Source organism: Strix uralensis, chromosome 1 (assembly GCF_047716275.1).
Source record: "Strix uralensis isolate ZFMK-TIS-50842 chromosome 1, bStrUra1, whole genome shotgun sequence".
In the NCBI taxonomy this organism is placed as follows: Eukaryota; Metazoa; Chordata; class Aves; order Strigiformes; family Strigidae; genus Strix; species Strix uralensis.
The window spans coordinates 44,473,205-44,497,199 of record NC_133972.1 but is presented as its reverse complement, the minus strand read 5'-3'; the positions used below and the strand labels follow the sequence as shown (position 1 = coordinate 44,497,199).

General features: G+C 40.8%; 1 protein-coding gene across 4 annotated transcripts in view; it reads left to right on the top strand.

Annotated features, from left to right (window-relative positions):
* The first annotated feature begins 9,389 nt into the window (after positions 1-9,389).
* CASD1 (CAS1 domain sialic acid O acetyltransferase 1) overlaps positions 9,390-23,995 on the top strand; it is a 34,986-nt gene continuing 20,380 nt past the window's right edge. For 3 of the 4 annotated variants that reach the window (XR_012628320.1, XM_074864188.1, XM_074864174.1), the window contains exons 1-4: positions 9,390-9,705; positions 19,893-19,989; positions 20,640-20,760; positions 22,296-22,340. Coding sequence is in view for 2 of the 4 variants with exons in the window: in XM_074864188.1 (XP_074720289.1) it covers positions 9,573-9,705; positions 19,893-19,989; positions 20,640-20,760; positions 22,296-22,340 (396 nt within the window). In the remaining 2 variants the exon portion in view is untranslated. Of the gene's footprint in view, positions 9,706-19,892; positions 19,990-20,639; positions 20,761-22,295; positions 22,341-23,995 lie in introns of those variants that run through there. The other variant, XM_074864197.1, reaches the window with a different exon arrangement.

The window sequence follows — 23,995 nt, the reverse complement described above, 5'->3', positions numbered from 1 at the left end:
CTATTTTGGAGAGGTTCTGAAACACCAAACTGCACAAAAATAGTGGCAATCATACATGAACAAAAACATGTTGGTTAGCTTTGGGGTCTGAAACCCAGTGGAACATCCTTCCAGTTTCTCATAGGCAGTAGGAGATGTCACTTCATTCATCATTAATCCTTACAATGTCCTTATTTTTTATTTAGCCAAATGTCCTTTGTGACACTGAAGTTTGCCTATGTCCGGTCTCAAGGCTCATAGGATTTAGTTTCCCATACCAGTGTTTTCCTATCCACTGGGTTATTTTCCTATCCCAGTGTTCCAGGCATTATTGCAGGTAGCAATAGCTGCTTCACTTCTTACCTTTTTTTCTAACAGAAAAGCTTTGCTTTCTTGTTCCAATTTTTTACCTACCTTCAACTCTCAAAATGTCACTCCTTCCTTATACTGCTTTTATGCTTGTGAACACTGTTTTGCAAGGAAATCCAACTTTCCTCATTATGTGAGCCTCTTCATGTTGTTCTTTTGATAATTTTCTAGGTTTTGTCTGCTTCCCTTTACTCTTGTCCTTGCTATGTTTTGCTCTATATTGATTGCTGACCCCGTTACAGACTCCAGGTTTTGAAAACTGAACAGTATCAATAGGCACAAGTCATGAACAAAGCTGTAAGAGTAGGGTTGTGCAAGCACGTAGCAAAAATATTCCACCTAGAGTAGAAATAAGAGTGAAGCCTATCCAAGCAGTGCTAGTGGATAAGTAGCCGTGTGAAAAGACTTTTAAAGAGCTTTTAATAGGACTTCTAATATTTTATAAATTAAGAAGCTACATCTTTAGGGTTAAGCTATTTCAAGATGATATCATGGGAAAGAGAAACAAAGCAGTGGGGAATTTGAGCACAAAAAAAGACCAGATTTGTTTCATTAGCACAAAGTATAAAAAGTAGGCTAAAGACTGGATCTAGTTGGCCTAGAGACAGGATGAAAAGTCTGGTTTTTTAACATATTTTCCTGTTGGATTTGTAGTAACGCAGCTTTACATTAGTAATTAGATAATAACCCCTAGAAGGATGTGTGCTCAGGCACTGCTCCTCTGGGATGAATCCCATGCTTGTTCAGATGTTTACACTTCAAGATGCATTGAATTTTTAATCTCCTACGGCTCATCATCTGAATCTTAAGATGACTTAGGCAAGACTTAGCCTTAACAGTTGGACCACCTACTAGTATTTTTTTAACATTTCTTTAGCTAATGTTCTTTAACATTTTAGAATGCAGAAACAATCAGTACTAAGTTGTTTTCCCTTCTGTTAAATTTATAAAACTATTCTGCCTATGTATTTCTTTCATGCAATCTTTTATTACATTGTTTTAGTTCATTTGCTATATTCCCTAGTTAGTATCTTCTGTAAAGTTTGTCCTGGAACTTTCTTGCCTCTCAGCTTCGTGTCAGGGTAATCAAGAAATTAAAATCAACTCGCACTCACACAGGTACCTGGCTTTTTTATCAGAGCACATTTACCTAACACCTGTGACAAAGATGACTGTTGAAGCAGGAAATATTTTTAGCTGCACACTAAGTATAAGCTGCCCAAGACTTTGATGTAGGACTTTTTGAACTCAAGGCTAAGTATTTTTTAATGGACCAGTATCAGACGAACTACTAATGCACTGCACAGAATGTTGATTATGATTAGTGTTAAGATTTTTACTAGATATCACACTGATAGAAGTGGAAATGATGTTCTCTCTCTCTCTGTTTTAAAGAGAACACGGTAATTACAGAATGGCATCTGTATTGCTGGCAGCTAGAAGAGAAGGCTTCTAATGCTCCATGAACACAACACAGCTTGGACAGTGCCTGTGTAGGCTTCCAAAGACTGCCCCATAAATATAAAGAACTCTGAATTTTAAAGAGACACATTTGGGAGAGAAAGGGGGAACCAGGAAGAGGAACAATATGAAAACGAAGTGTTGATGAGAAAAGGATAACTCAGTTTGACAAGGAAGTAACAGTAACTGCCATTTTTTCTCAACCAGGAGTCCAGAAGAGAGAGGGGGGAAATAGAAAAAAAAATAGTACCTACATACCCAGAAACTCAACTAAATTGAAAATTCTTAACCCATTACATTGATGAATACAAAGCTTTGAGGATAAGAATCTAAGCAGCTGAAAGAAAAACAGATTTGCATTATTAAGCCATGCAGGGTCTCAGTCCGGACTCAAGACTGCATAGCTGCACAGTGATGGCCACACACCATGATGCAGAAAGGTGCAGCCTCTTGACTGTCTTTAATGGAAGAGGATGAATGATTTTAACATTTGCAATCCACCTACTTCCCTTCCCGGTCTCCATCCCTCCAATCCACCACTATTTTAGATCCACAGAAACCTAAAATGAAAAAACTATTAAGCCTCATGTTATAGAACTGCAGATGTATTTATCTCATAGTGCTAAAGCAAAATAGAGCTTTTCTATGTGTGATTTCAAAACTACTTCACTTAATATCAGCTTGATTTTAGTACAGACTATTGAGGAACCATTTTTATAACTGTTATAAAATTAGAAATCTGTAAAAGAAGTAATTTGTGATAGGACTTTCAAGATATTACAGATTTGGTGGCATATTTGTTTCATATTTGGCTGAGACAGTACTCAGGGTACACTGCTTTATTGAACAAGTCCACTGAGAAAAAAACTTCTTACTCTGTGCTCCCTCTTCATCAGTGTAATCAAATATTTGCAATAAATGGCTACCATACATGCACACACCACATGGAAACGATGCTTACGGAAAGACTGATTGCCATTATGATGCTGAAAACGCAGCCATTAAAATGTCTGATGCTGTCATTTGGCAAGTACACAAAAGCTGCTGAAGCAAAAGCTGCACTACTGAAACTATTATTCTGCCCAGGAATCTGTTGGAGATACAGCTTTATTTCTGGAATTACAATATGACCAGAGCAATCTGACAATGCTGCACAAATTAAATTAAGATGTGATATGGTTTGGGGTATGGCAGATCCTATTGATTAATTATTCAACACAACCTGTAAGGTAATGTAGAGAATATTCCAGTTAGTGTATAGCAAGCGGTATGTTTCTTATGAACATATGAACATTTTCCTTATGAAACTTACGGATTAGAGGTAAGTCACAATTTTTCTTCTAGCTCTGGTGCCTATATTCCTTGCTATACATACTTGTGAAAATTAATTCCACTCCTATAAGCATATAAAAAGTCTAAAGGGAAAATATCACATGAGAATGCCCTAGTATTCCTCTGAATGAGAATGTTTAAATATCAACTCTCTGTAATAGCTGACTTTATACTACAGTGGTCACTTTATCTGTTCTTACATGCTTACAGTCCTTGGGATTGCCTTGTGCCTTTGACTGAGGACAGCAGATCTAACTCCAGAAACTACACGTGGCTGTAATGCTGAAAACAGGAAAATCAAGAGAAGGAGATCTACTGTGAACTAAGCTTATCATCAAGCTCGTATGTGCATGCCAGGTTTGACCCATGGCACAAAGTTCTTACACCAAGCCTGCCAAGCAAAGTCAGGAAGCAGTAAAAGAACAATTATGTCACCTAAATTATACCTGTGTAAATGACATCTGTCCAATTTAAACTTATTATCTAAATTCAACAGAGGGTTGCCATTCCTGATGGTAAATCATCCACCTTATTCCGATTTATGAGTAAATTACTGGCACCTTACTTGCACCAGTTCTACAAAGGGAGGTCGATGATTAGTTTAAAATCACAGAATCACAGAATCATCTAGGTTGGAAAAGACCTTGAAGATCACCTAGTTCAACCATTAACCTCACACTGACTGTTCTCAATTACACCATATCCCTAAGCACTATCGATTGGTTCACGATAAGTGGGTGGAGTTAGGTGAGATGAACCCCATCTTTCCTGATTGTTTTATTATACTGACACATAGGGGAAATAGTTGTCCTGATTTCAGCAGGGAACAGTTAGTTTTCTTCCCAGTAGCTGGTACAGTGCTGTGTTTTGGATTTAGTGTGAGAACAATGTTGATAACACACTGATGTTTTAGTTATTGCTAAGCAGCGCTTATCCTAAGTCAAGGATTTTTCAGTTTCCCATGATCTGCCAGCGAGCAGGTGCACAAGAAGCTGGGAAGGAGCATGGCCAGGACAGCTGACCCGAACTAGCCCAAGGGATATTCCGTACCATAGAACGTCATGATCAGTATATGAACTGGGGGGAGCTGCATGGGAGGGGCGGGTCACTGCTCGGCATTGGTCAGCCCGTGGTGAGCAACTGCACTGTGCATCATTTGTCTTGGGCTTTATTCCTCTCTCTGTTATAATCCTTTTCATTACAATTATTATTCTATTTCATTATTATCATATTTTATTATTATATTTTATTTTAGTTATTAAGCTGTTCTTATCTCAACCCCTGAGTTTTACTTTTTTTCCAGTTCTCCTCCTCATTCCACTGGGAGCCAGGGCGAGTGAGTGAGCAGCAGCATAGTGCTTAGTTGCTGTCTGGGGTTAAACCACGACAGTAATGCAGCTGAAAACCATAGTAATATTTTTAGCTTCTGTCATTAGTGACCATACATAACACCACAGTCTCTTATGAAAATAATAAATTCAGTTAAGCCAAGGCTACATCTGTAGAAAATAGAAATGTGAAATCCCTTCTGTGGCTTCTCACTCTTAATATTCATAGACATCATCCCATGCACACAGTAGCGTCACATCTCCTCTGCCTCTCAAAGGAACCTCTTTTCTGTTCGCTGGGCCTTCTCTCTGTGCCTGCTCGAGGTGTTCCCCTCCTGCTGACGGGCTTTGGTGCTTCCAGCAGAGCACGCAGAAAGCCAACACGAAACTTTAGCATTTGCAAACCAAAAGCTGAGGTTTGACTGATCAGAAGAGCTAGCAGTCTGCTCTTCTGATTTACTTCCAGCATGCTAAGTTTATCAGCAGACAGGAAAATAAAGTAGGCATACACTTTACAGAGCTGTTTCTAGCTAATTATAGTTCACATCTGGAGTTGGTTTCATAGAGCACTTAGCAATCCCTAATTAGCCTTTTATACCAGGCCTTTTATATATAGTAGTTTTGGTGTGAATTACTTAGGTATATGTAATGATGCCAGATTCAATTGCCTTCTGAAAGTCAAGGAGGTATCCATAAGAAGTGAAACTGCATGCATGTAAACCACTTCCTAACTCATGGCACTTCAGCCAAAAGCTTCTGGCTGAAATGAGGGAGATCCCTCTTGTCAAACACTTAAGCAATGTCTCCAGAGGAGCAATGAAGCAAAAGCTGAGCCTTGCTCACATCCACGTAAATACTTAATATATACAGGTGGGTTGTCTTAATTAAGATATTCAAACTGCAACAAGTACCAGCATGTGTTTGTACAGTCCTAAAATAATGGAGATGTAATCTGCACACGGAGTTCTTAGGCATCACTGAAGGCCAGTGTCGGTGCTTCAGCACAAGTGGGGACTGCCCAGAGACTTCCAGCGGCAGGCAGCAGATCTGAAAGAGCCCTCCAAAGGCTGTGGGACAGCTACTCTTCCTGAATGTTGTAATCTTCTGAGATAGATGTAAACAAAAGTATGGTTGTTTTGATAACCTTTTAATTTATTTCTGCTGTTCTTTCATAGGAAGAAGCTGATTTAACTGAAGACCCCTTGAATTCTTCAGAGAAACTACCTTGCAGGAGAGAATTTAATTATTTTTTTAATTTTGAGAGAAAAAGTTAAATTTCCCTGTTCAAGTATTGCAGCCATCCTAACTGAGAAGCTGAGTCAACATTCCAGGAGCTCCAGTTGAACTACATGCTTTCTGCACCTACACTGCTTCTAGTAACAGTGTTAATTAGGGTAAGTTTTGAGGAGCTACGCTCAGTCATAAATGCACCTTGCAGACTTGCAACACAGCCGGCAAACTTAACAGAGTTATATTGCAGTATGAGACGGGCTGAAGTAAACCTGTTGGTTGGATGAAAAATCCTCCTTGTTCATGAATAAATGTTATAAAAACAAATGAATAAGAGTATCTGTGGTCCTCAATTGACTGCAGGAAAGACACATTTTGTAAGGCTGTTAAGAATCATTAATGCACAACAGTGCAAAAAGCAACAAAAATATTCTAGTGAATACTTTCAGTTAGAGAAGCTGTTAAAAAATATTTAAGTTGCTTCTTGAAGTGTAAAATGCTTGCAGCTGTCATTTGAATGTATCTGAAATGAGGACAAAGAAAGCTAAGCACTAACAGGAATATTTTAACAAATAATAAAGTTTGTTCACAGTAAGAAGGCTTTGAAAATTATTGTCTTTTTGAATGATTCATGACCAAAAAATATTACATGAACAGGAATTTTTCATTTATGGAGTAAAAGAATCCATACTATGATCAGGTTTTGGGGGGTTGGTTTGTTTGGGTTGTTGGGGGGAGGTTTGTGGGGTTTTTTCTTTGTTTGGTTTTGTTGGGTTTTTTAAGAAAAAAAATAACCCAGTAACTACAAATCTGTACACTTGGGAGTTTACCTGATACCTTTTTTCCTTCTCTCCCTGAGAGAATAAACCTAAGCACTTTAAAATAGTAAAGTGTTTTTATTATTTAAAAACATTGCTGAGAAAGTGAATGAATTAACAGACAGAATTGAATAGAAGAAAATACAGATTATATGTTAGCAGATAATAAAGACATTGGTTGGGTGGAAATGGAACATACACTGAATATATAGTAACAGTGCACATCAAAAGAATACTTAGAACTCAAATGTTGTATGTACATTATGTCTGCATAATGCTTTAAGTTCTTTTGGTTTTCAGATAATATTTGGAAATAAAACTTTGCTTGCAGTGTGTAGACTTCCTGGTTTTGTTTCAAATGTTTCACTTCTTTTTTATTTTCCCAAATATTTTTTCACACATTATTAAATGAATAATAAAAATCAACGATTTGCAGAACTTCCAGAATAGTGGTTTTTGCATGACAGGGAAATGGAAGAATGATGAAATGAAAACCAAATTTTTTTTGTGTTCAGATAATTCATGATTGTTATTTACCTGCTCAGTTAAAAAAACCCTTTTCCATTCTTTTTTTTTTTTGCCCATCCTAATGAGAAGAGTTCTGCTGGATCTGAGAGAGAATATCTTAACAGGGACAAGTGTAAGGTCTTACACCTGGGAAAACATAATCCAGGAGTGGTGCACAGACTGGGATCTACCTGGCTGGGTGTTACTTGGGTAAAACTCTATGTTTGAGTAAGCACCTAGGTTATAGTGACACTATTCAAGTTAGAATTAGATACACTGCATTTAAATCCTCCAAGGAGGACAGGGAATTGAGGCTTTATTGTGTGAGCCTGGTTACTATGTGTAAACGATGGAGGCCCTACTAATGATTATACCCTTGAAGAGAAACTAAAAGATCAGTAAAAAGGGAACATCCTGCCTTGAAGGTGCTCAAAGTTGAGTAATTGCCAAAGAAATAGAAAATCGGCAAAAATCTATGGTAACTGGGGGAAAGGTAAAGGTGGCAGGCAGAGACCACAACCACCGACTCAATTTAAGACCAAAAAGAATTGCAGCCCTCCACCCTTTGAGTTTGAGCAGAATAATTAAAAGACACTGCAACTTTAAATCGAGACATGTTGTTAACCAATGAGGGACAAAGTGATAAGAAATGGTCATTATAGTAAATGTGTATTCACATAGTTTGAAGTGTATAAATACACTGAAGTTCTTTTGTGTGGCATGCTGGCTTTGTGGAATTATCACCTAGCACCCCTCTTCGCACGAACATTAAAGAAATAAAATACCTCTGCTCTGTCTGTATATTGGTGTATTGCACACTGGGTAGACAACCCCGCTTGTGGGACAACATGGGGGGCAGCTCTGTAGAAAAGGATCTGGGTGTTGTGGTGGACAGCCAGCTCAGTCTGAGTGAACAGTGCGCTGCAGCGGCAAAGAAAGCCAACAGGACACTGTGTTGCATCAGCAAGGGCATCACCAGCAAAGATAAAGAAGTCATTATCCCACTCTACTCAGCATTTGTCAGGTCACACCTGGAATACTGTGTTCAGTTTTGGTCCCCACTATGCAAACAAGCTGTGGACAGGCTGGAGAGGGTCCAGAGAAGGGCCACAAAGATGATCAAGGGACTGGGAAGCCTGCTATATGAGGAAAGGCTGAGAGAACTGAGTTTGTTCAGCCTTGAGAAGAGAAGGCTTAGGGGACATCACCATGTTCCAGTATTTAAAGGGTGGCTACAAAGAAGATAGAGACTCCCTTTTCACAAGCAGTCACATGGAAAGGGAGCTAAATGGGTACAAGTTACTCCTGGGGAGGTTCAGACTGGACACAAGAGGAAACTTTTTCACCGTGAGAACAATCAGCCACTGGAATAATTTCCCCAGGGAAGTGGTGGATTCCCCAACACTGGACACTTTTTAAGATTCAGCCGGACAAGATGCTGGGTGATCTTGTCTAGACCGCACTTATGCCAAGAAAAGTTGGACCAGATGATCCCTGAGGTCCGTTCCAACCTGGTATTCTATCATTCTATGGTTCTATGATTTGTCAAGCACAGTAAGTACTTCATCATGAACCTGAAGCTTGACAACTGCTTGCTATTTCTTTCCCATACTTACACGAATCCATACGGAACACTTTTCCGTAGTTTTATGTTTGTTTATATATGGTTTAGATGGTTTATACATGCTCACTTTATTTTGTGGAAACATGTCTCCTGAGACCACTGCAGGCCTGGCAGGTTAGGCAGGTAGCTTCCCATCACCGCCTCTGGTGAGGGCCAGGTTTTGGAGAGCAGATTTGCTGCCCTGTGCCTTTCCACAGGGCAAGTAACTCAAGTAACCCAGTTACTTGAGAGTTCCCAGTTACTCAATTAACTTCCCATGGAAGCACAGTATTTCGCTTCCGTAAGATTTCAGCATTTCATGCACAACACCCCCTCCTTCTTTTTTAATATTTATTTTTTCTGTACATCTATGAACGTGGTTTCCTGTACAAGCTTCCTTGTACAGTCTTACCCGCGTTCAGAGGGAGTGAACGCCTCCAGCCTGGGCTGACCACTTCCATGTCAGCTGAAGAGTGCCAAGTGTTGAAAAATCGCATTACTTGGAAAAAAGCCAGCGCTGCCCAGTGCCAGCAGTCACGTACCGGCTCAGGTGTTGCACCTCGCCCAGGTACTCCTTCATGGAGCACAGGCCCAACGACCCCCTGGCGAGGAGCGAGGCGCCGGGGGCCGGCGAGGGCCCCGCCTCGCAGCCGCCCCCTCCGCCGCGGCCCTCGGACCGACCCCGCGGGGCCCCGCCGCAGCCCACCGCCCGCCGCGGGGCGGGGAGCCGAGCGCTGGGGCCGCCCGCTGGCGGCCGAGGGGAAGCGGCGACGCCAGGAGGAGGGCGGCGGCTCCGCCCCGGCAGCGGGGCGTCGGGCTCCTCTGGACCGCGCCGGTGGGGACGGCGGCAGCCGGCGGGGTCTGCCTTCGCCGCCAGCGGGGACCCAGTGCTGCCCCGCTGCGCCCGCCCGCTCCATCGCACACTGTTGTCATGGAGGAGCCAAGATGGCGGCCCTGGCCTACACCGGGGGCAAGCGGGAGATCAACTACTACTTCAGCGTGAGGAGCGCCAAGGCGCTGGCGCTGGGCGCCGTCCTGCTCCTCACCGCCTGCCACGCCGCCTCCCGCCGCTACCGAGGTGAGGGGGCGGCCGCGGGCGCTCCGCGGGGGGCCGCGGCTGGCGGGCAGCGGGAGGCGGAGCCCCGGCGGAGCCCGGGGACTGCGGCCGTACAGGGAGGGCGGCGGTCCCCCCGCCCGGAGCAGCCGCGGCGGGGCCGAGGGGCGGCGGGGGCGAGAGGCGTACCCCTGCCCCGGCGGGCTGGGGCGGTGAGGGCGGCGCGGCGAGGCATGGTCGCTGGCGGCGGCGGGAAGCGAGCCTGCGGACAGCGGCGGCGGGGACCCAGCGGCGGGAGCGGCGCGGCGGGCCATGGCGGGGCCCGACGGCCCCATGGCGGGGCCCGGCCTGGGGGTCGCCTCAGGCTTCCCGCCCGCCGGGGGAGGCCCCGCGGCTCGGGCGTGTGCGAGCCGCGGGGTCTGCGGCGGTGCGGTGCGCTCAGCCCGGGCGCAGCCCGGCTCTCGGGGCCTTGCCTGCGGGCTGTGCAGCGGCTGTGCGGCTGCAGGTGAAGTTGCAGGGGGAGAGGGTGGCTTCTCCCCTGTCACTTGTACTGTACAGGATGATTAACGACTTCTACCAGGCAATTACTGATTAAAATCTTAATTGGTATAAGGCTTGGTATATGTTCCTTTACTGCTTGAACCATTGCCTCAAACATAACAAAATGCAGCCTCCTTGGTGGATGAAGCGAAATGAAGAGTTGTTTGGTTCCACGTGGTGTTAGTGGCTGTGGACAAGCCAGTAACCAAGATCTGGGGAAGGTGAGGGAGCTGCACAGGAGCACACGTCAGTTACGGGGGTGCGGGGAGCTTTGCCGATTCCTTTTCTTTGGGGTTGTTTTGGCCCTGAAGCAGTGAATCTTGGCATGATCCATAAACGCTAATGGAACCGCTAAAGGAAATATTTTCTTGTTTCCAACTCACACTAAAAAATGTAGTATTTTTTTTTGGTAAATCAAAAAGTTGATCCACAGAGAGATCACCACGGCTCTGTTTATGGTAGGACAGCTGGTGTCATATCCTGACTGCTGCCAGTGTCTGCGGAAGACAAGGCTGAGGCAGTTTATTGTGGAAATGGCAAAGGGGGTAGGGATCTTTATGGATGCAGTTCCCTAGATTCACCCTCTGGCTGGCATGTCAGTAAGTCTGATAAACTGACTAGAACGAAGTTTCAAGACACGGAAGCATTTACAGAATCCTACAGAAGCTCAAGTGTGAAGTAATTGAACTTGCTCGGTGTGCTGTGTTCCTTAAGGCACAAATCACTTGCAAAACTAAATGGAAGGAGGGTGGCAATTGTGATGCTTTTTTAAAGAGGGATTGCAAGACTGGCCTAAGAAAATAGGGGTTGCCATATCAAGCAGATTACAAGGAAAGTGGAATATGCATAAATATGATCTATTATGGGAGAATTAACGAGGGGGGTGAGTCACAAATCGCAAAATGGTGAGAATCTGCAGGCCTTTACGTAAGTTGGTATGGTCTGTATGGTTTTTCACAAAGCTTTCAACAAGTTGCTTTGCTTAAGGCTTTTAGTTTCTGGAAGCTATGTTAGGGTAAGAGAGAGGCTTTCCTGTAACTGTTTGAAAAATAGGATGTAGAGTGAGAGTGAATACAGGGTTACCAGTTTGGGCTCCTTTGAACAAGTAACATTCAAAAGGCACACATGGTTTTAAAAAGGAGGGTGGAGCATTTACAGCAGACAAGTTTTCAGAATAGATAAAAGCAGAGGTGCTTGAGAGATCATTCTGCAACCCTTCAGTGGTCTCATACACCTGAAATTCAGCAAATGTCAGGATATTTTTGACAATTAATGAAAAACCAGAATATTTCACTGTGGTACTGCACGACTAAAGCTAACTGGCACCTTGCTTACTGTCAGTGATGTTGATCACCCCCTCTTTAGTAGTGGTGGTTGTACCCTCTTAGTAGTGGTATAATAAGGCTTGGAAAATGTGTAGAAAGAGCAATACAAATGGCAGAAGAATAAAACAACTTCTGTACAAGAAGTAATGGAATAGCTTAAAATTCTGTAGCCTGGACAGAAAATTAGTGACTTGGTAATGGCCTCAAATATTATGAATTATTGGGAGAAGGTAAATCCATTGTGATTGTGTCATAACACAAAAGGTATTAACTAGAAAATGAAATTATCAGGCAATACATTTAAAATGATCAGAAGAAAGCACTTTTTTTCCACAGAAGACATTTTGAAACACGTTGCTAAGATTTTATTTTATCAGGGGTTATCCTGATTTGCAGAGGCTGGTTGAGGTGGGGCTGCAAACATGCTGCACTTCTCGCTCAAAGTTGCTGGGCTGTGAAAGCCAGTCCATGCCAGGGAAGGGATTGCTCTGTTGTGCTTTTATACTTTGAGCATCTGCTGTTAGCTGCTGTCAGGAAGAGGAGAGCAGGCAAGACCAACTCTTTCATGTGAACATATGGTCTGCCACAGTGGGGCAAACAAGAAATTTAGCAATGAATTAGCCACCCATGTGGATACTGTCTCTCTTTCATAGATGTCCAGGAGTACAGAGGAAATGAAGAGAGCGGTGCGTATGAACAAAAAGTGGTGAAATCTGTTTTGTGGGAGGTTGTTGCCCCCACCATCCCCCACCAAAAATCTTTGGATCTTTACTGTCTGAAGAAACTGATAACCTAAAGTTTGCATTAGTTGAAACAGCACCTCCCTGTATAACGGACACATGAATCACGTGCCTAATTTCAGTCTCATTGAGTTAGACATGCCCGATGATGCATACAAGATCCTGATGTCCTGTAGGGCATACAAAAGGTGGCAAAGACCAGAGTTGTCGTTGAAGAAAAATTACATGTTAAATCAAAACACTTTGTTATTTCATGTCCTCTATTATTTATAAAATCAGACTTATGCCAGAGAAGCACCTTGACACTGTTGAAACTTAGAGACAGCTGCAGTAGAGACTAGTGCAGTTTTTAACTTGGACAATTCATTTAGAAGGAAAAAGCCACAAAAATTTTATATAACCAGACAGAGAGTGGTACATAGGAAGAAGGTTTGTCAGTGAATCCTTCTTTCTGTGGGACGAGCATGGGTATGCAAAGAGTCCTTGGTAGTTTTAAAACTTTGTTGGTTTTGAGGTAGACATTCTAAAAGTGATAAAGGCACTTAACGGCTGCTTCTTTCATAACTTTTCCTTTTTCTCACTATTCTTGGGTAAGCGTGAAAGTATTAATATATAGATATTCTGTGTTTTCAGTGTGTCTGTACTTTTAAGATTTCAAATGAGTGGCAGTTGGATGCTTTAACTTTCTGGTAGCCTAGTTTATCTCACTCAATTTAGAAACCCATGTTGTGCAAATTGTCATCTGTTTTTCTTCTCCCATTGCAATATTGAAAACTTCGCAAGGCATCAATTAAAGTTAAGAACATGCATATGTTTTATAAAGCGGTTGTTTTTGTCTTGGCTTCCTTTGGGAGCTTTTGGATGATTGAGACTTTAGTTAGAACTCCTTTGTTTTATCTGATTATCTTTACATGTAAAGGTTTCAGCTAATTTTGGCCGCAGTCATGCAAATACATACTATAGATAGGAACAGCCCACTGCACTTCCCTGTAAAACTTGCTTGTATAAAAGTTACTTGTATGAAAAAATGCTGAACTGGGGTTGTGGAAGGTCAAATTCATGTTCAGGGAAATGATCCTGTTTAGGGGTTGCCTACATTTTTTGCAAAACTTGGAAGTGAATTAAGAGAAGTTAAGGACTGTCTTTAACTTGCATACAGCTTCTGTGAAGAGTGGACTACATGTTTATATACTGTCCGGTTGGAGTTAGTGCTGTGCATTTTTTGAGTTATCATATTTCAAAGATACAGTCCTAAACCTTGGTGGAAATAAATTTTTATTTAAAATTTTGCATTCTTAAAATCGGCACTGATAAATCTTGTTTAAAACTACATTTTTGTTTTGAATAATAGAGAATAACTGAATTTCCATTTCTTCAAAATAGAGAGTGTGCCTTTTAGAGAAAGCATTGTGAAACATAGTCTGTTCTGGCAGTCTCTGGAAGACTTGGAGATTTCACAATTTCAATGGAAAAAACATGATTTTGAGGAATGTTAAATTAGAATAATGGGCATAATAAAGTTCAGAGAACTTATACTCTTTGTATACCATAGAGTATCTAAGTGCAACATTTGATGAAAATAAAAGATAGTATGTTGGAAGGATAATTTACGCAAAGCACAGAGGAAGAGCTTAAAAAGAATAGTCTGTGTTTTGTGTATAGAATGGCACTTAGATTTCTTTTTCTCAGGTTTTGGGTTGGGCTTCTCAGGTTTTTGTTTTTCTTTTAAGATCTTATTAATGGTTAAGAGGAAGGTGTGGTATATTAAAATGAGAGTGGTGCTTTGGCTGCTTTGTATTTCATCTAAGTAAGATTTGGGCATTTTTGGAGGCACTGTCTTGTCTGTGACCTCCAGTTTCCTATCTTGGTTGCTGTTTCAGTCTTGTTTTATTCTCCTCTCTCACGTTCCCCACAAAACTTCAACTATTATGTTTAAAGAAAGACATCGGACATCAGTAATGCTCCTAATGAGTTTCAGGAGCTTTCTAATATTGTTTGGGATATTCAGTATCTGGAGTTGGTAGAGAAGGCATAACTTCTTGGCCTAAAATATTATCTCTATGTTTAAAATGTATACAATGTGTGATGTTTGGAATGTTGTTTCATTAAATATACTGTAGGATGGAGGATTGTTTTTATTTGTGGGTAATTATGATGGGAGTGCGTGGAGAGCAGAGCTACCGAGCTTGAGTCATGAACTCAAGATATGGAACATGCTCTCCTGTAAAGATTTAGTGAACTAAGATTCTTCAGTCTTGAATTGGGAAAGTGTTGATAGTGATCTACAAATCATGATAGACCTGAGTATGAACTGTCTTTTTCTATGGAAGAACTTGGGAGTGCGGAGTGAATCTAGTAGAAACAGTGTTTAATATGAAGGCGGGTGATTCTTTAAACAGCAGCGGTGGGTATGGAAAACTCTTGTAGAAGGATGCTGTGGATGCTAAAAAATTGAAGACTGCATGACTTTGTCAGAAAGAAATCTGTGGAAGGTTCTACAAAATATGTAGAAACCATGTCCAGCTCAGGAAGTCCCTGAACTGAACATGGTTGGAAGAATATTAGACAAGAACATAATGTTTACTTGCCCTCTTCTTTTTCATCCCTGAGCATCTGCTTATGGCCCCTGTTGAAGGCAGAATACCAGGCTAGACTGACCATTGGTCTGACCCTGAATAACCGTCCTTATTTTCTTATGCATCTTCCTCAGCAGAAGTCCCTGGATTTCAGAGGGAGTCTAGTTAATGGTGGATTTTCTTTTACATAGTTCACGCTTACATCACTCTGATCTATCTCCTACATTTCATCATCTGCGAAACGGAGGGCTTTGTAACAGTAGCTGTAATAACTGTAAGTTATCTATTCTCATAATCTGATCACAAGCAATGTGAGTTTGATAATGTTGTTTATTATTTCTGACAGTTTTATGCAGCTTGGTCAAAATGACAGTTTACATAAGTGTGTATGTTTGGGAAGCAAGGAAATTATGTTGCTTGAAAGCTGAAGTATAGAAACAGGATTTTATTTGAAACACTTAAGAAAAAGTGAAACTATGGTCATTCTGAATGTATGTTTTCTACCAGAAAAATGTCTGTCCCGCAAAGCTGAGCTATGCCAACATATTTTAAAAGTAGGTAAAGATCATCTGCTCTGTTCTGAGCTATTTCTGCAGAAGTTTTGGCAGCAGGATCAGCAGCTGTCTTTTAAGTAGCAATGATTGAAAGAGGAGCAGAAAGGCTTTGATAAACTACTTCTGGAAGATCTTTTCTTTAATCTGTTCAGAAATGGTACTGTACTGAATAATGAAACAGGTACAGACTGGAAAAAAAAGATGATATTGCTGACCTAGAGTGACCTGTACCGTTTGAAAAGTAGGAGAGTTACAGAGACTACCTTTCTGGAAACCTCCCGAGTTCAGCCTACATCTGTGGTCTCAGCATACTTTCATGAGAGCTCCTTTAAATGTTCAGAAGCATGTGGCTCTCTGCATCTGGCCATTTGCCACATCCCATTGCTGCTGTGCACTAATTAATCAGTTTGACACAGATAGTGCATGTGCATTGCAATTAGGATGGAAGTGTTGATTTGATTTGTGGTATCTCAGGGATTTGCTTGAGAGGTTACTGGTCAATCTGAAGGAATTCCTGAACTACCCTGGGGTGATTAATAGACTCTTATTGATGATAAAAAAATAGGAGCTTATCACCATATGTATATATTTTATTTAAATTTTTAACACATTTTTCTCTATGCATCAAAATCTGCCTGACCAAGAGCTCCCAAAGCTGAGAGATAGGGAGTAAAGAATGAGTTTTAATAAAGTCATTTTATCTTGCACGTTAGGAGTATGTTATGTGGGTTGCTCACAGAGAACCAACCCAAACCCAGGGCTATGACTCTGAGATGTTTATTGTGAGAGATGAGAAACCAGGCCTGCGAGAAACTGAGAAGAACAGCCTGAGAAAGCAAAAGTTGAGGCTGATCGAAGAAATGCCTCAAACACTTGCAAGACAAAACTATGAGTCACAGGGTGCATTCTGTGGAGGTCAAAGCTGATAAGGCTGCCCGAATAACACAAGATGCAGCTGGAGGAGGGAGCCCTGTGGAGACAGGATGGTTCTGCTCTGGTGCACCTGGACAAATTTCAAGGGCCATCTGTCCGGTGAATGACCTTTGCTTCATTATGCATGAAATGTATATTAAAGTTAACACCCCTCAATATGCTAACAAAGGCTAACATGATCATGCTAATTACATCATCCTATGAAACACCTTACCCCTCCCCATACATGGGATACGTAGGTATGTGGGTCAACCTAGGGGACGGACCCAGGGAAAGTGTGTATAAATCAAGGAGGGGGAAGAAAGGGGGCCCTGGAGTGTGCAGTGAAGCGAAGAAGACGGATGCAAGCGAAAAAGACGGCTGCCTCCTGGAACCCTCGCTGGTGGGATCAGCGCAGAAACCCAGACCGGTGATCTGTATTTCCCTATTCCCTCTATCTCCCTCTTTCCCCTTTCCCATTAAGAAATGCAAGGTATATTGTATTACTTGCCACAACTTGCTATATACTTAGCCAATTATGGTGTGTTCAATTAGTACGTTGTGGGTAGTTAATAAATGTTTGGACTTGGAGACTTGTCCGCTCCATTGGGGATTTGCGAATCTGAGTCACTTGTCTCCCTCGTCTGAGCGGGACGTGACATTTATCCAGACCTTTTTCAAGACTGTATAATTCTTCATGTTATTTAGAAGTCATGATGCAATCGCAGTAGTAAGTAATGGAAGTTCTGGGAGAGAAAATAAGTCTGGTTGCATTTTGAAATGAGCGAATGAGGAGCCGTAGGTCATGGTAAATAATGCTACTTGATTGTGTTACTGCTGTTGGGTTTGGTTGGATAAATGAGCCAAGGAGTAACACGTTATAATACAGTCTGGTTTATGTTGTCTTTTTCTGATTTTCATGAAAACAGATAGGAGGAGTGTCAGGGAGGAAGATAGGGATAGAAGATGTCTTCAGCTGCCACTTCTTCCTTTCTCCAAGCTAATACTCTTTCAAGGAGCAGGATACATGAGCTGCATTGTCTATATTTCTGTATCGGAAATGTTCTTCGTGCGTCCCGAGTAGGACAGCGCTAGAGTTCTGAAGCAAGAGAGAACTAACAGTTTTGGGTGTCAACTATACTTTAAATATGTGTTCTGTTTAATGTTTTTTGTAATGTTACCTTTTGTTTTTCTGGGTGGATTGTGAAGGAGCAGGCAGCTGAGTATCAGCTCATAAACTAGAGTAGGAACGTCACTGCCAATGTTAATGCAAGAGTTATCTGGAAAGATCTGTGATCATGCAGGATTATAAAGATCCTCATTCCATATTTGTTGGAAGTACAGATATGTTTCCATCATCCAAGTAATTATTAATGTTCTCTAAAGTTTGTACTGTACCGGGTCTGGCTGAGCCAGAATTGGTTTTCCCCTATAGCAGCCCTCATGGTGCTGTGTTTTATGTTGGGAGCTGGCAGGGTGTTGATAGCACACTGGTGTTGTGGCTACTGCTGAGTAGTGCTTACACAGCACCAAGGCTCTTTCTGACATTTCCCCCCACAGTGGGACGGGGTGGGCAAGATCTTGGGAGGGGACACAACCAGGACAGCTGACACGAACTGACCAAAGGGATATTCCATACCATATGACGTCTGCTCAGTATAAAGCTGGGAGAAAGGAGGAAGGGGCTGGGGTCACCCTTGGTCCTCCGAGGCAACCACTACGCGTATTGGAGCCCGGCTTCCTGAGAAGGCCCGACATCGCCTGTTAATGGGAAGTAGAGAATAAATCTGTTTTCTTTTTTTTGCTTCTGCGCGCGGACCTTTGCTTCACTTTGCTTATATTAAAACTGCTGTTGTTTTACCCACAAGGGTTGTTTTGTTTTCCTGTCTTATTTTCTTTCCCCTCTTTGCCCTGTTGAGAAAAAAGGGGGAAAGGGGGGGGAAGTGATAGAGCGACTTGGTGGGTACCTGGCATTTAGCCAAGGTCAAACCACCACAGTTACCCATAGGTCTAAAATATTTATAGAAAAATTGTTTCAATATAGATACTTTTGTCATTCTTCCCACTACTGGGAAATTATAGAAATAAGACATTTTCCCAATTATCCTATGTCCAACTCAAAAAACCCCAAAAGGAAGCAAACAAGCCCAGAGTTGATTCAGTGCATATAAGAATTAATTAGCTTTCACTGTGATCTTAGGACCATAACTTAGGATATGTTTTCTTATCAGAATGTTATGTAGAAAGTCTCTCTTTATCTGGTAAACCTTTTTTTAAAAAACTTTTTTTTAATTGATGTAATGTGGTCTTGTGGAAGCCTTTGTTTAAGCATAAGGGAAGTGATACCATGGCTCTGTCTCTTTTTCCTAAAAGCTTTGCTATAGTACTGATCTTTGAGGACTGTGAGCTTGGGTCTCAGTAGACATCAGCTGTGCTTTGTAGATTCTCATTACTACAGACCTCAGACCTCACACTGTTTGCATCTCTTCCTCTTCACCTCGTCTCATTTGCAGTTCTAGATAAAGCTTCAGATTTTCTCACAATAATTGGAGCAGAAAGTCTGTCTCATAATGTGTGGCTCCCAGCAGCCCTGAAAAGAAGTGGGTAGAAAACACTCTAGAATGAGTGAAAGTTTAGATGGAGTAAAAGAGCAGTTCTCCATTGAGTTTAATGAAGTCAAGGTTTCACAGAAAGTGTTAACTACAGGCTGTGGTACATTATTTCTGCACAAGCTAGCACAGGTACCTGCCATTCCATTCACCACTGATTCACTGTTTGTCAGTGCTCCGAAATGCCAAGTATGACAAAAATGTTGGAGGGCAACTTCTGTTGCAGTGAAAGGTGTTCAGTTGTATTCAGTTACAAGGCAGCAGAATCTGACATGGAGTTTGCTGGAAGATAACAGTCACTGATTTCACAACTGAGACATTTTATTTATATGAACTTAAAGTGACCTGAAACTTCACCATCTGTAAAGTGATTAATCCTAATTAGTGTAAAACTTCTTGACTGGAAAAGGTACCTGCAGTTCAGAATGATCAGCAATTCTCGTGTAAATGTTTTTGGTTTTGCATATTAACCCAGCATGTAATTTCACCTGTTCCAAGGTGACCGCTATGTCTTAAGTAAGGACATGTAAGGGACTTTCTTGCAAATCTCATGTTGAGATTCATGTTGTATGGTGATTCTGTGTAGAAGATTATTATATTGAACTCTTGTATTCTTTAATTTCATATCCTTGTATCCTGGATAGTAGATAGCACAGTGGATTGGCATCTTTTGGTGGAAACACCATTCTAGGTCACAACATCTTTCTGACAGCAGCAATGGGATCACTAACATTTTGTGGATAGAGGAATGATTTACACAGAAATGTGCTATAACAAGTGAGAATGCAGTTTTGCAGAAACTTGTGCAAGACGTTTTTATAGTAAGTTAAATTTGTTTACTGCTGTTGATTGTTTCAATTCCTGTGTTTCAAATATTGTCTTTTTTAATGGTAACGGGGCTATGTTTTAACTTTCTCATGTGTCTGAATTCTAATCTCAATATAACATTTTAAAGGTGGCGATACATGTGAGTATCTTCTGTCCAGTGGAAGATTTCTTGGAGAAAAAGTATGGCAACCCCACAGTTGTATGATGCATAAATATAAAAATAGGTAAGGAAACTCATGTTTTACACTGTAGTAATTGCAGTGTCATCTATTTTTCACTTTATAGCTGATTATCTGGGCTTTCAAAAATATGCAACATTTATCAAAAAGAAGTTTCTTCCTTGTACATGAACTGTGTGTCTACAGTGTTTACCACAGTTGTATTTATATATAGAAATACAAATAAATGTTGGTGATAGTAGTACTGATACATGTTAGGGAGAGCCGCAAGAGACTGCATAGCTTCACATATCACTGTTCAGATTGCTGAAAGGGAAAATGCTGACCTTGTAAGTAAAAAAAATCCCAAATAAAATTGCCCTTCTCTTTTTTTTACCTCCTAGCAACAGAACTTTATTTTTTAGAATTATGCTGTATATTACCATTTTGAAACTACTGTGTTTGTAGCACCACAGAATAGGAAAGCCGCTTTCAAATCAAATTAGCCTAATCAAATTAGCAGGAGAGTTCGTTTTCATTTCTACGCAAATTACACTAAACTTTTTATTAATTCAGCATGTTTAAAAAAAGATTTACCATTCCTTAGAGCAGGATATAATGCTTAGAATTATCTATATTGCTCTGTAGATTTTCTAAAGACTTTTTGCTAAAATATAAATTTCCTGTAACACGAATGTTGCTATTTTGTTTTACAGTGAAGCAAAAAATTGCCTCATAGACAAACATATTGTGTTTATAGGAGATTCTAGAATTCGACAGCTGTTCTATTCATTTATAAAACTCATAAATCCTCAAGTCAAGGAAGAAGGAAATAAGGTGAGATAGTTTAGTTTGATGATGTTTTTGTTTCTAATTTACCACATAACTCTTCTCTAAACTTCAAAAAAGCAAGTAATTACACTGTTTGCTAGCCTAGCCATCAGGAAGAAGAGCAGCAGAAAGGTCTTTTGGAGAAGAACAAGATTAGACCAAGATAATTGTTTGGGTATAGATGAAATGTTTGGGGATCTTCAGAAGTGAACTAGGAAGCTTGAGAGAAAGCTTGCGGTAGTCTGGGAATAAATTAATGAAGCTGACTTGTCCCATAGCAACTTATGTTTCGTATTGGGTTTCTTGATGAGAAAATTATTGCTCCTTTGTGTGTTTTTAAATAGGGGTAATTCATGGCTTCTAATTTGTCATTTTAAATGTCAGTTAAATTGATGATCTAATCTGTTCATAAAAATCCTTGGGGCAATGACAGATTTCCAGGTCTAACTTGAAGCTGAAACTAAAACCATCTTCTGGTCTTACCTTCCTTTTGATTGCTGCTGAAGAGCTGTCTGAATTTTATGAGGTGAAGAATGTAGACTGCAGCTTGCTGGGTGAAAGCAGTAAGAAAGGATTTAGCTGTATCATTTGTTGAACAGAAAATTAATTTCTTTTGCTGGATCATGCTGCTTAGGTATATCCCTTCGTGGATGTATGCTCATATGTGAGGAAAAAGACACGTTTAACTTTCAACTGTACATCAAATTCGTCAATTATTTAGTAATTCTGTCATTTAGAAGTGCAAGCTGGTGGCTTGTCCAGCAGACAGCATGCAGTCATTTTCACTTGTCAAAACCAGATGTTTGATTGATAGATTCAGTAACTCTGGTATTCCTTACCTGTTGGTTAGGTCACAGTAGCTGCCCAAAAGTGATGGTGAGATGGTAGAGTGCTATACTTGATTTTGAGTTGAGAGGTATCTTTTGTCAAATATTTATGAAATCAAGATCTCAGTTTATGGAAGAGAAATACACTTGTTCTTTTGGACCAGGATTGAAACTAGTATTTAGTAATGTTTTAAAGGAGGACTGTGTATGCAGTATCTGACTGCTTCCTTTCTGATTTCTTACAGTCTCACTCAGCATTCCAGACGTTATTTCTGCCTGAGATTATTTTCTTTTATTCTTTAATTAAAACTGTGTCGGTTGTTTTGTGCAAAGAAAATGGGCAGATGAAGAGGAAGGCTAGGGGAAAGGAAGTGTAAGAAAAGAAAGAAAAAAGTCTTAAGTTTTTTTCATTTGGGGAGGCTAAATTTAGGAAAATATATTACACCTTTGTAACAGAGTGAACAGAAAGCATTTCAGACTTTGTTGGATAGATTTCTTCCAGGAAAAATAACCCTTTATGCGAGCAGCTTGTTTTATCATGACAGTAACATAAACATTTTGCATGAGTATACTGACAAGTTTATGCAAGAAAAATCCTTTCTACTGAAGATAAACCTTTGGGTGAGAGCAAATTAACATACAAATGTAAATATTTTTTTTCTCTTTCTGAAAGTTTGTCTTACTTTGGCTTTTTTGATTTGGGTTTTTTGACAGCATGGAAATATCCTGTTTGAAGATAAATCTGCTTCAATTAAAGTGGTAAGTTTTTACCTAGCATTAAGTTGCAAGCCATAATCATATTACTTCATACAATGTGATCCAAATTGCAGTCATAGCTGAATTTTTCAGATTTCCACAAGTGCTGTAAAAGTCAAAAGAAGCTTTAGACCATCAACATTCTTTATAAATTTTCCACAAAATGTATCGGAGTGTATCTTAATGTATTATATTTTGAATAAGATTCTGTGAGAGTCTTTGGCTTTGAGTACTTGTATTCTGTGTTAGCTTTGGCCATAAGCTCTGGAAGCGTGTATAATTTTGCTTTTTGTCAGATCTTATAATTTGGCCTTCCCAAGAATGGCTTTTGCCAGGAAGTTTACTCTTCCACTGCTGTAAGAATATGTATCTGGGACTAACTTACTTGGAGTGGTAATTGTCATAATTGCCATTGAGCTGTCTGTGCTATCCCAACAAGTATGCCTTCCACTGTTTTTGCATGGAGAAATAACCACAATGTTGATTATAATGTGGATATTTAAAAAAAAGAAAACAAACAAAGTACTTGAGGGTAGGTTTTATGAAGGACTCTGTTCTCCTCTGCCCTGGCGATGGAACTGGTGTCCTCAATAGCTTTCTTTGCTTCCCATGACAGCTGTCAGCAGCACTGGGATTCTGCTAGTCATGTATTTGTTTATGCCCTGGAGACAACTCATTCTCTGTTCATGAAAAGCAAAGCAGCAGTGTATTTGCTGAGTTGTCTGCAAGTGAGTTTTCAGTACCTGTTAGCGTACATGGTTAAGATTTAAGGTACAGAATAACATTTTAGAATGTGAGCCCATGGCAATTTAAGCCTATGCTGTCCCACTCTGTTGCCCTTCACAGTATGTTCCTGTGTTTGTGCTGTAACTAGCCCTGGTACAGCAGTGGAGCGGGCTGTTTTAGGAGTCAATTCAGCTGAAAACTTACCTTGTAGTATTCCTTTTTGGTCAGGTCTGATGTGGCTCATCCTATGGTTATCTGAGTGCTGGAAAAGAGGGGGCAGAACACAAGACATGACAAAGGGGCTGATACAGTGTGATTTATGTTGGTGTAGCCTGACACAGAACTACATCTTCAAAACTCCTTAGGCCTTGGTAGATGTCTAACCACCAGATTTGAGACGGCAGGTTTGGGTTTTTGGGAGATATCTGGGTAGTTAATATATACCTAGTCTGCTGCTTCCTGTTTTGATGCCGTATTGCTGATGACATTGTTGGCACAGTAGCTGAATTTTCACATTCAGAATGGCTGTGACCCAATAATTTGAATGTGGAAAATGCTTGACCAACAAAAGAAAAGATCACTGGGAACAAGTGGAGAATTTAATTTTGTCCTTTCTAGTCATCATACTGACCCTTCCGTCTTTCAGCCACTGCAGAGGGCTGCGTGATTGCTCACAGATTCCTGCCAAATAGTGAATTGACAGTACTCAAGTGAACTACCAAAATCTTTAGGTCTATGCAAGTGGAAGATAGAGGTTTCCTCTCTGTTGTCAGTGGTTCTGCATTCTGCATTATAAAGTTTCCTCACAATAGTTTCTGCCTGCCATTTCACTTTAATGTGTATTTGTAGTCCATTCGATAGTTCTGCACCTGAGGAGTAACTAGGTGGTAGGAAGTCATGGCTTTACCTGGGAGACATAACAGTACTAGCCA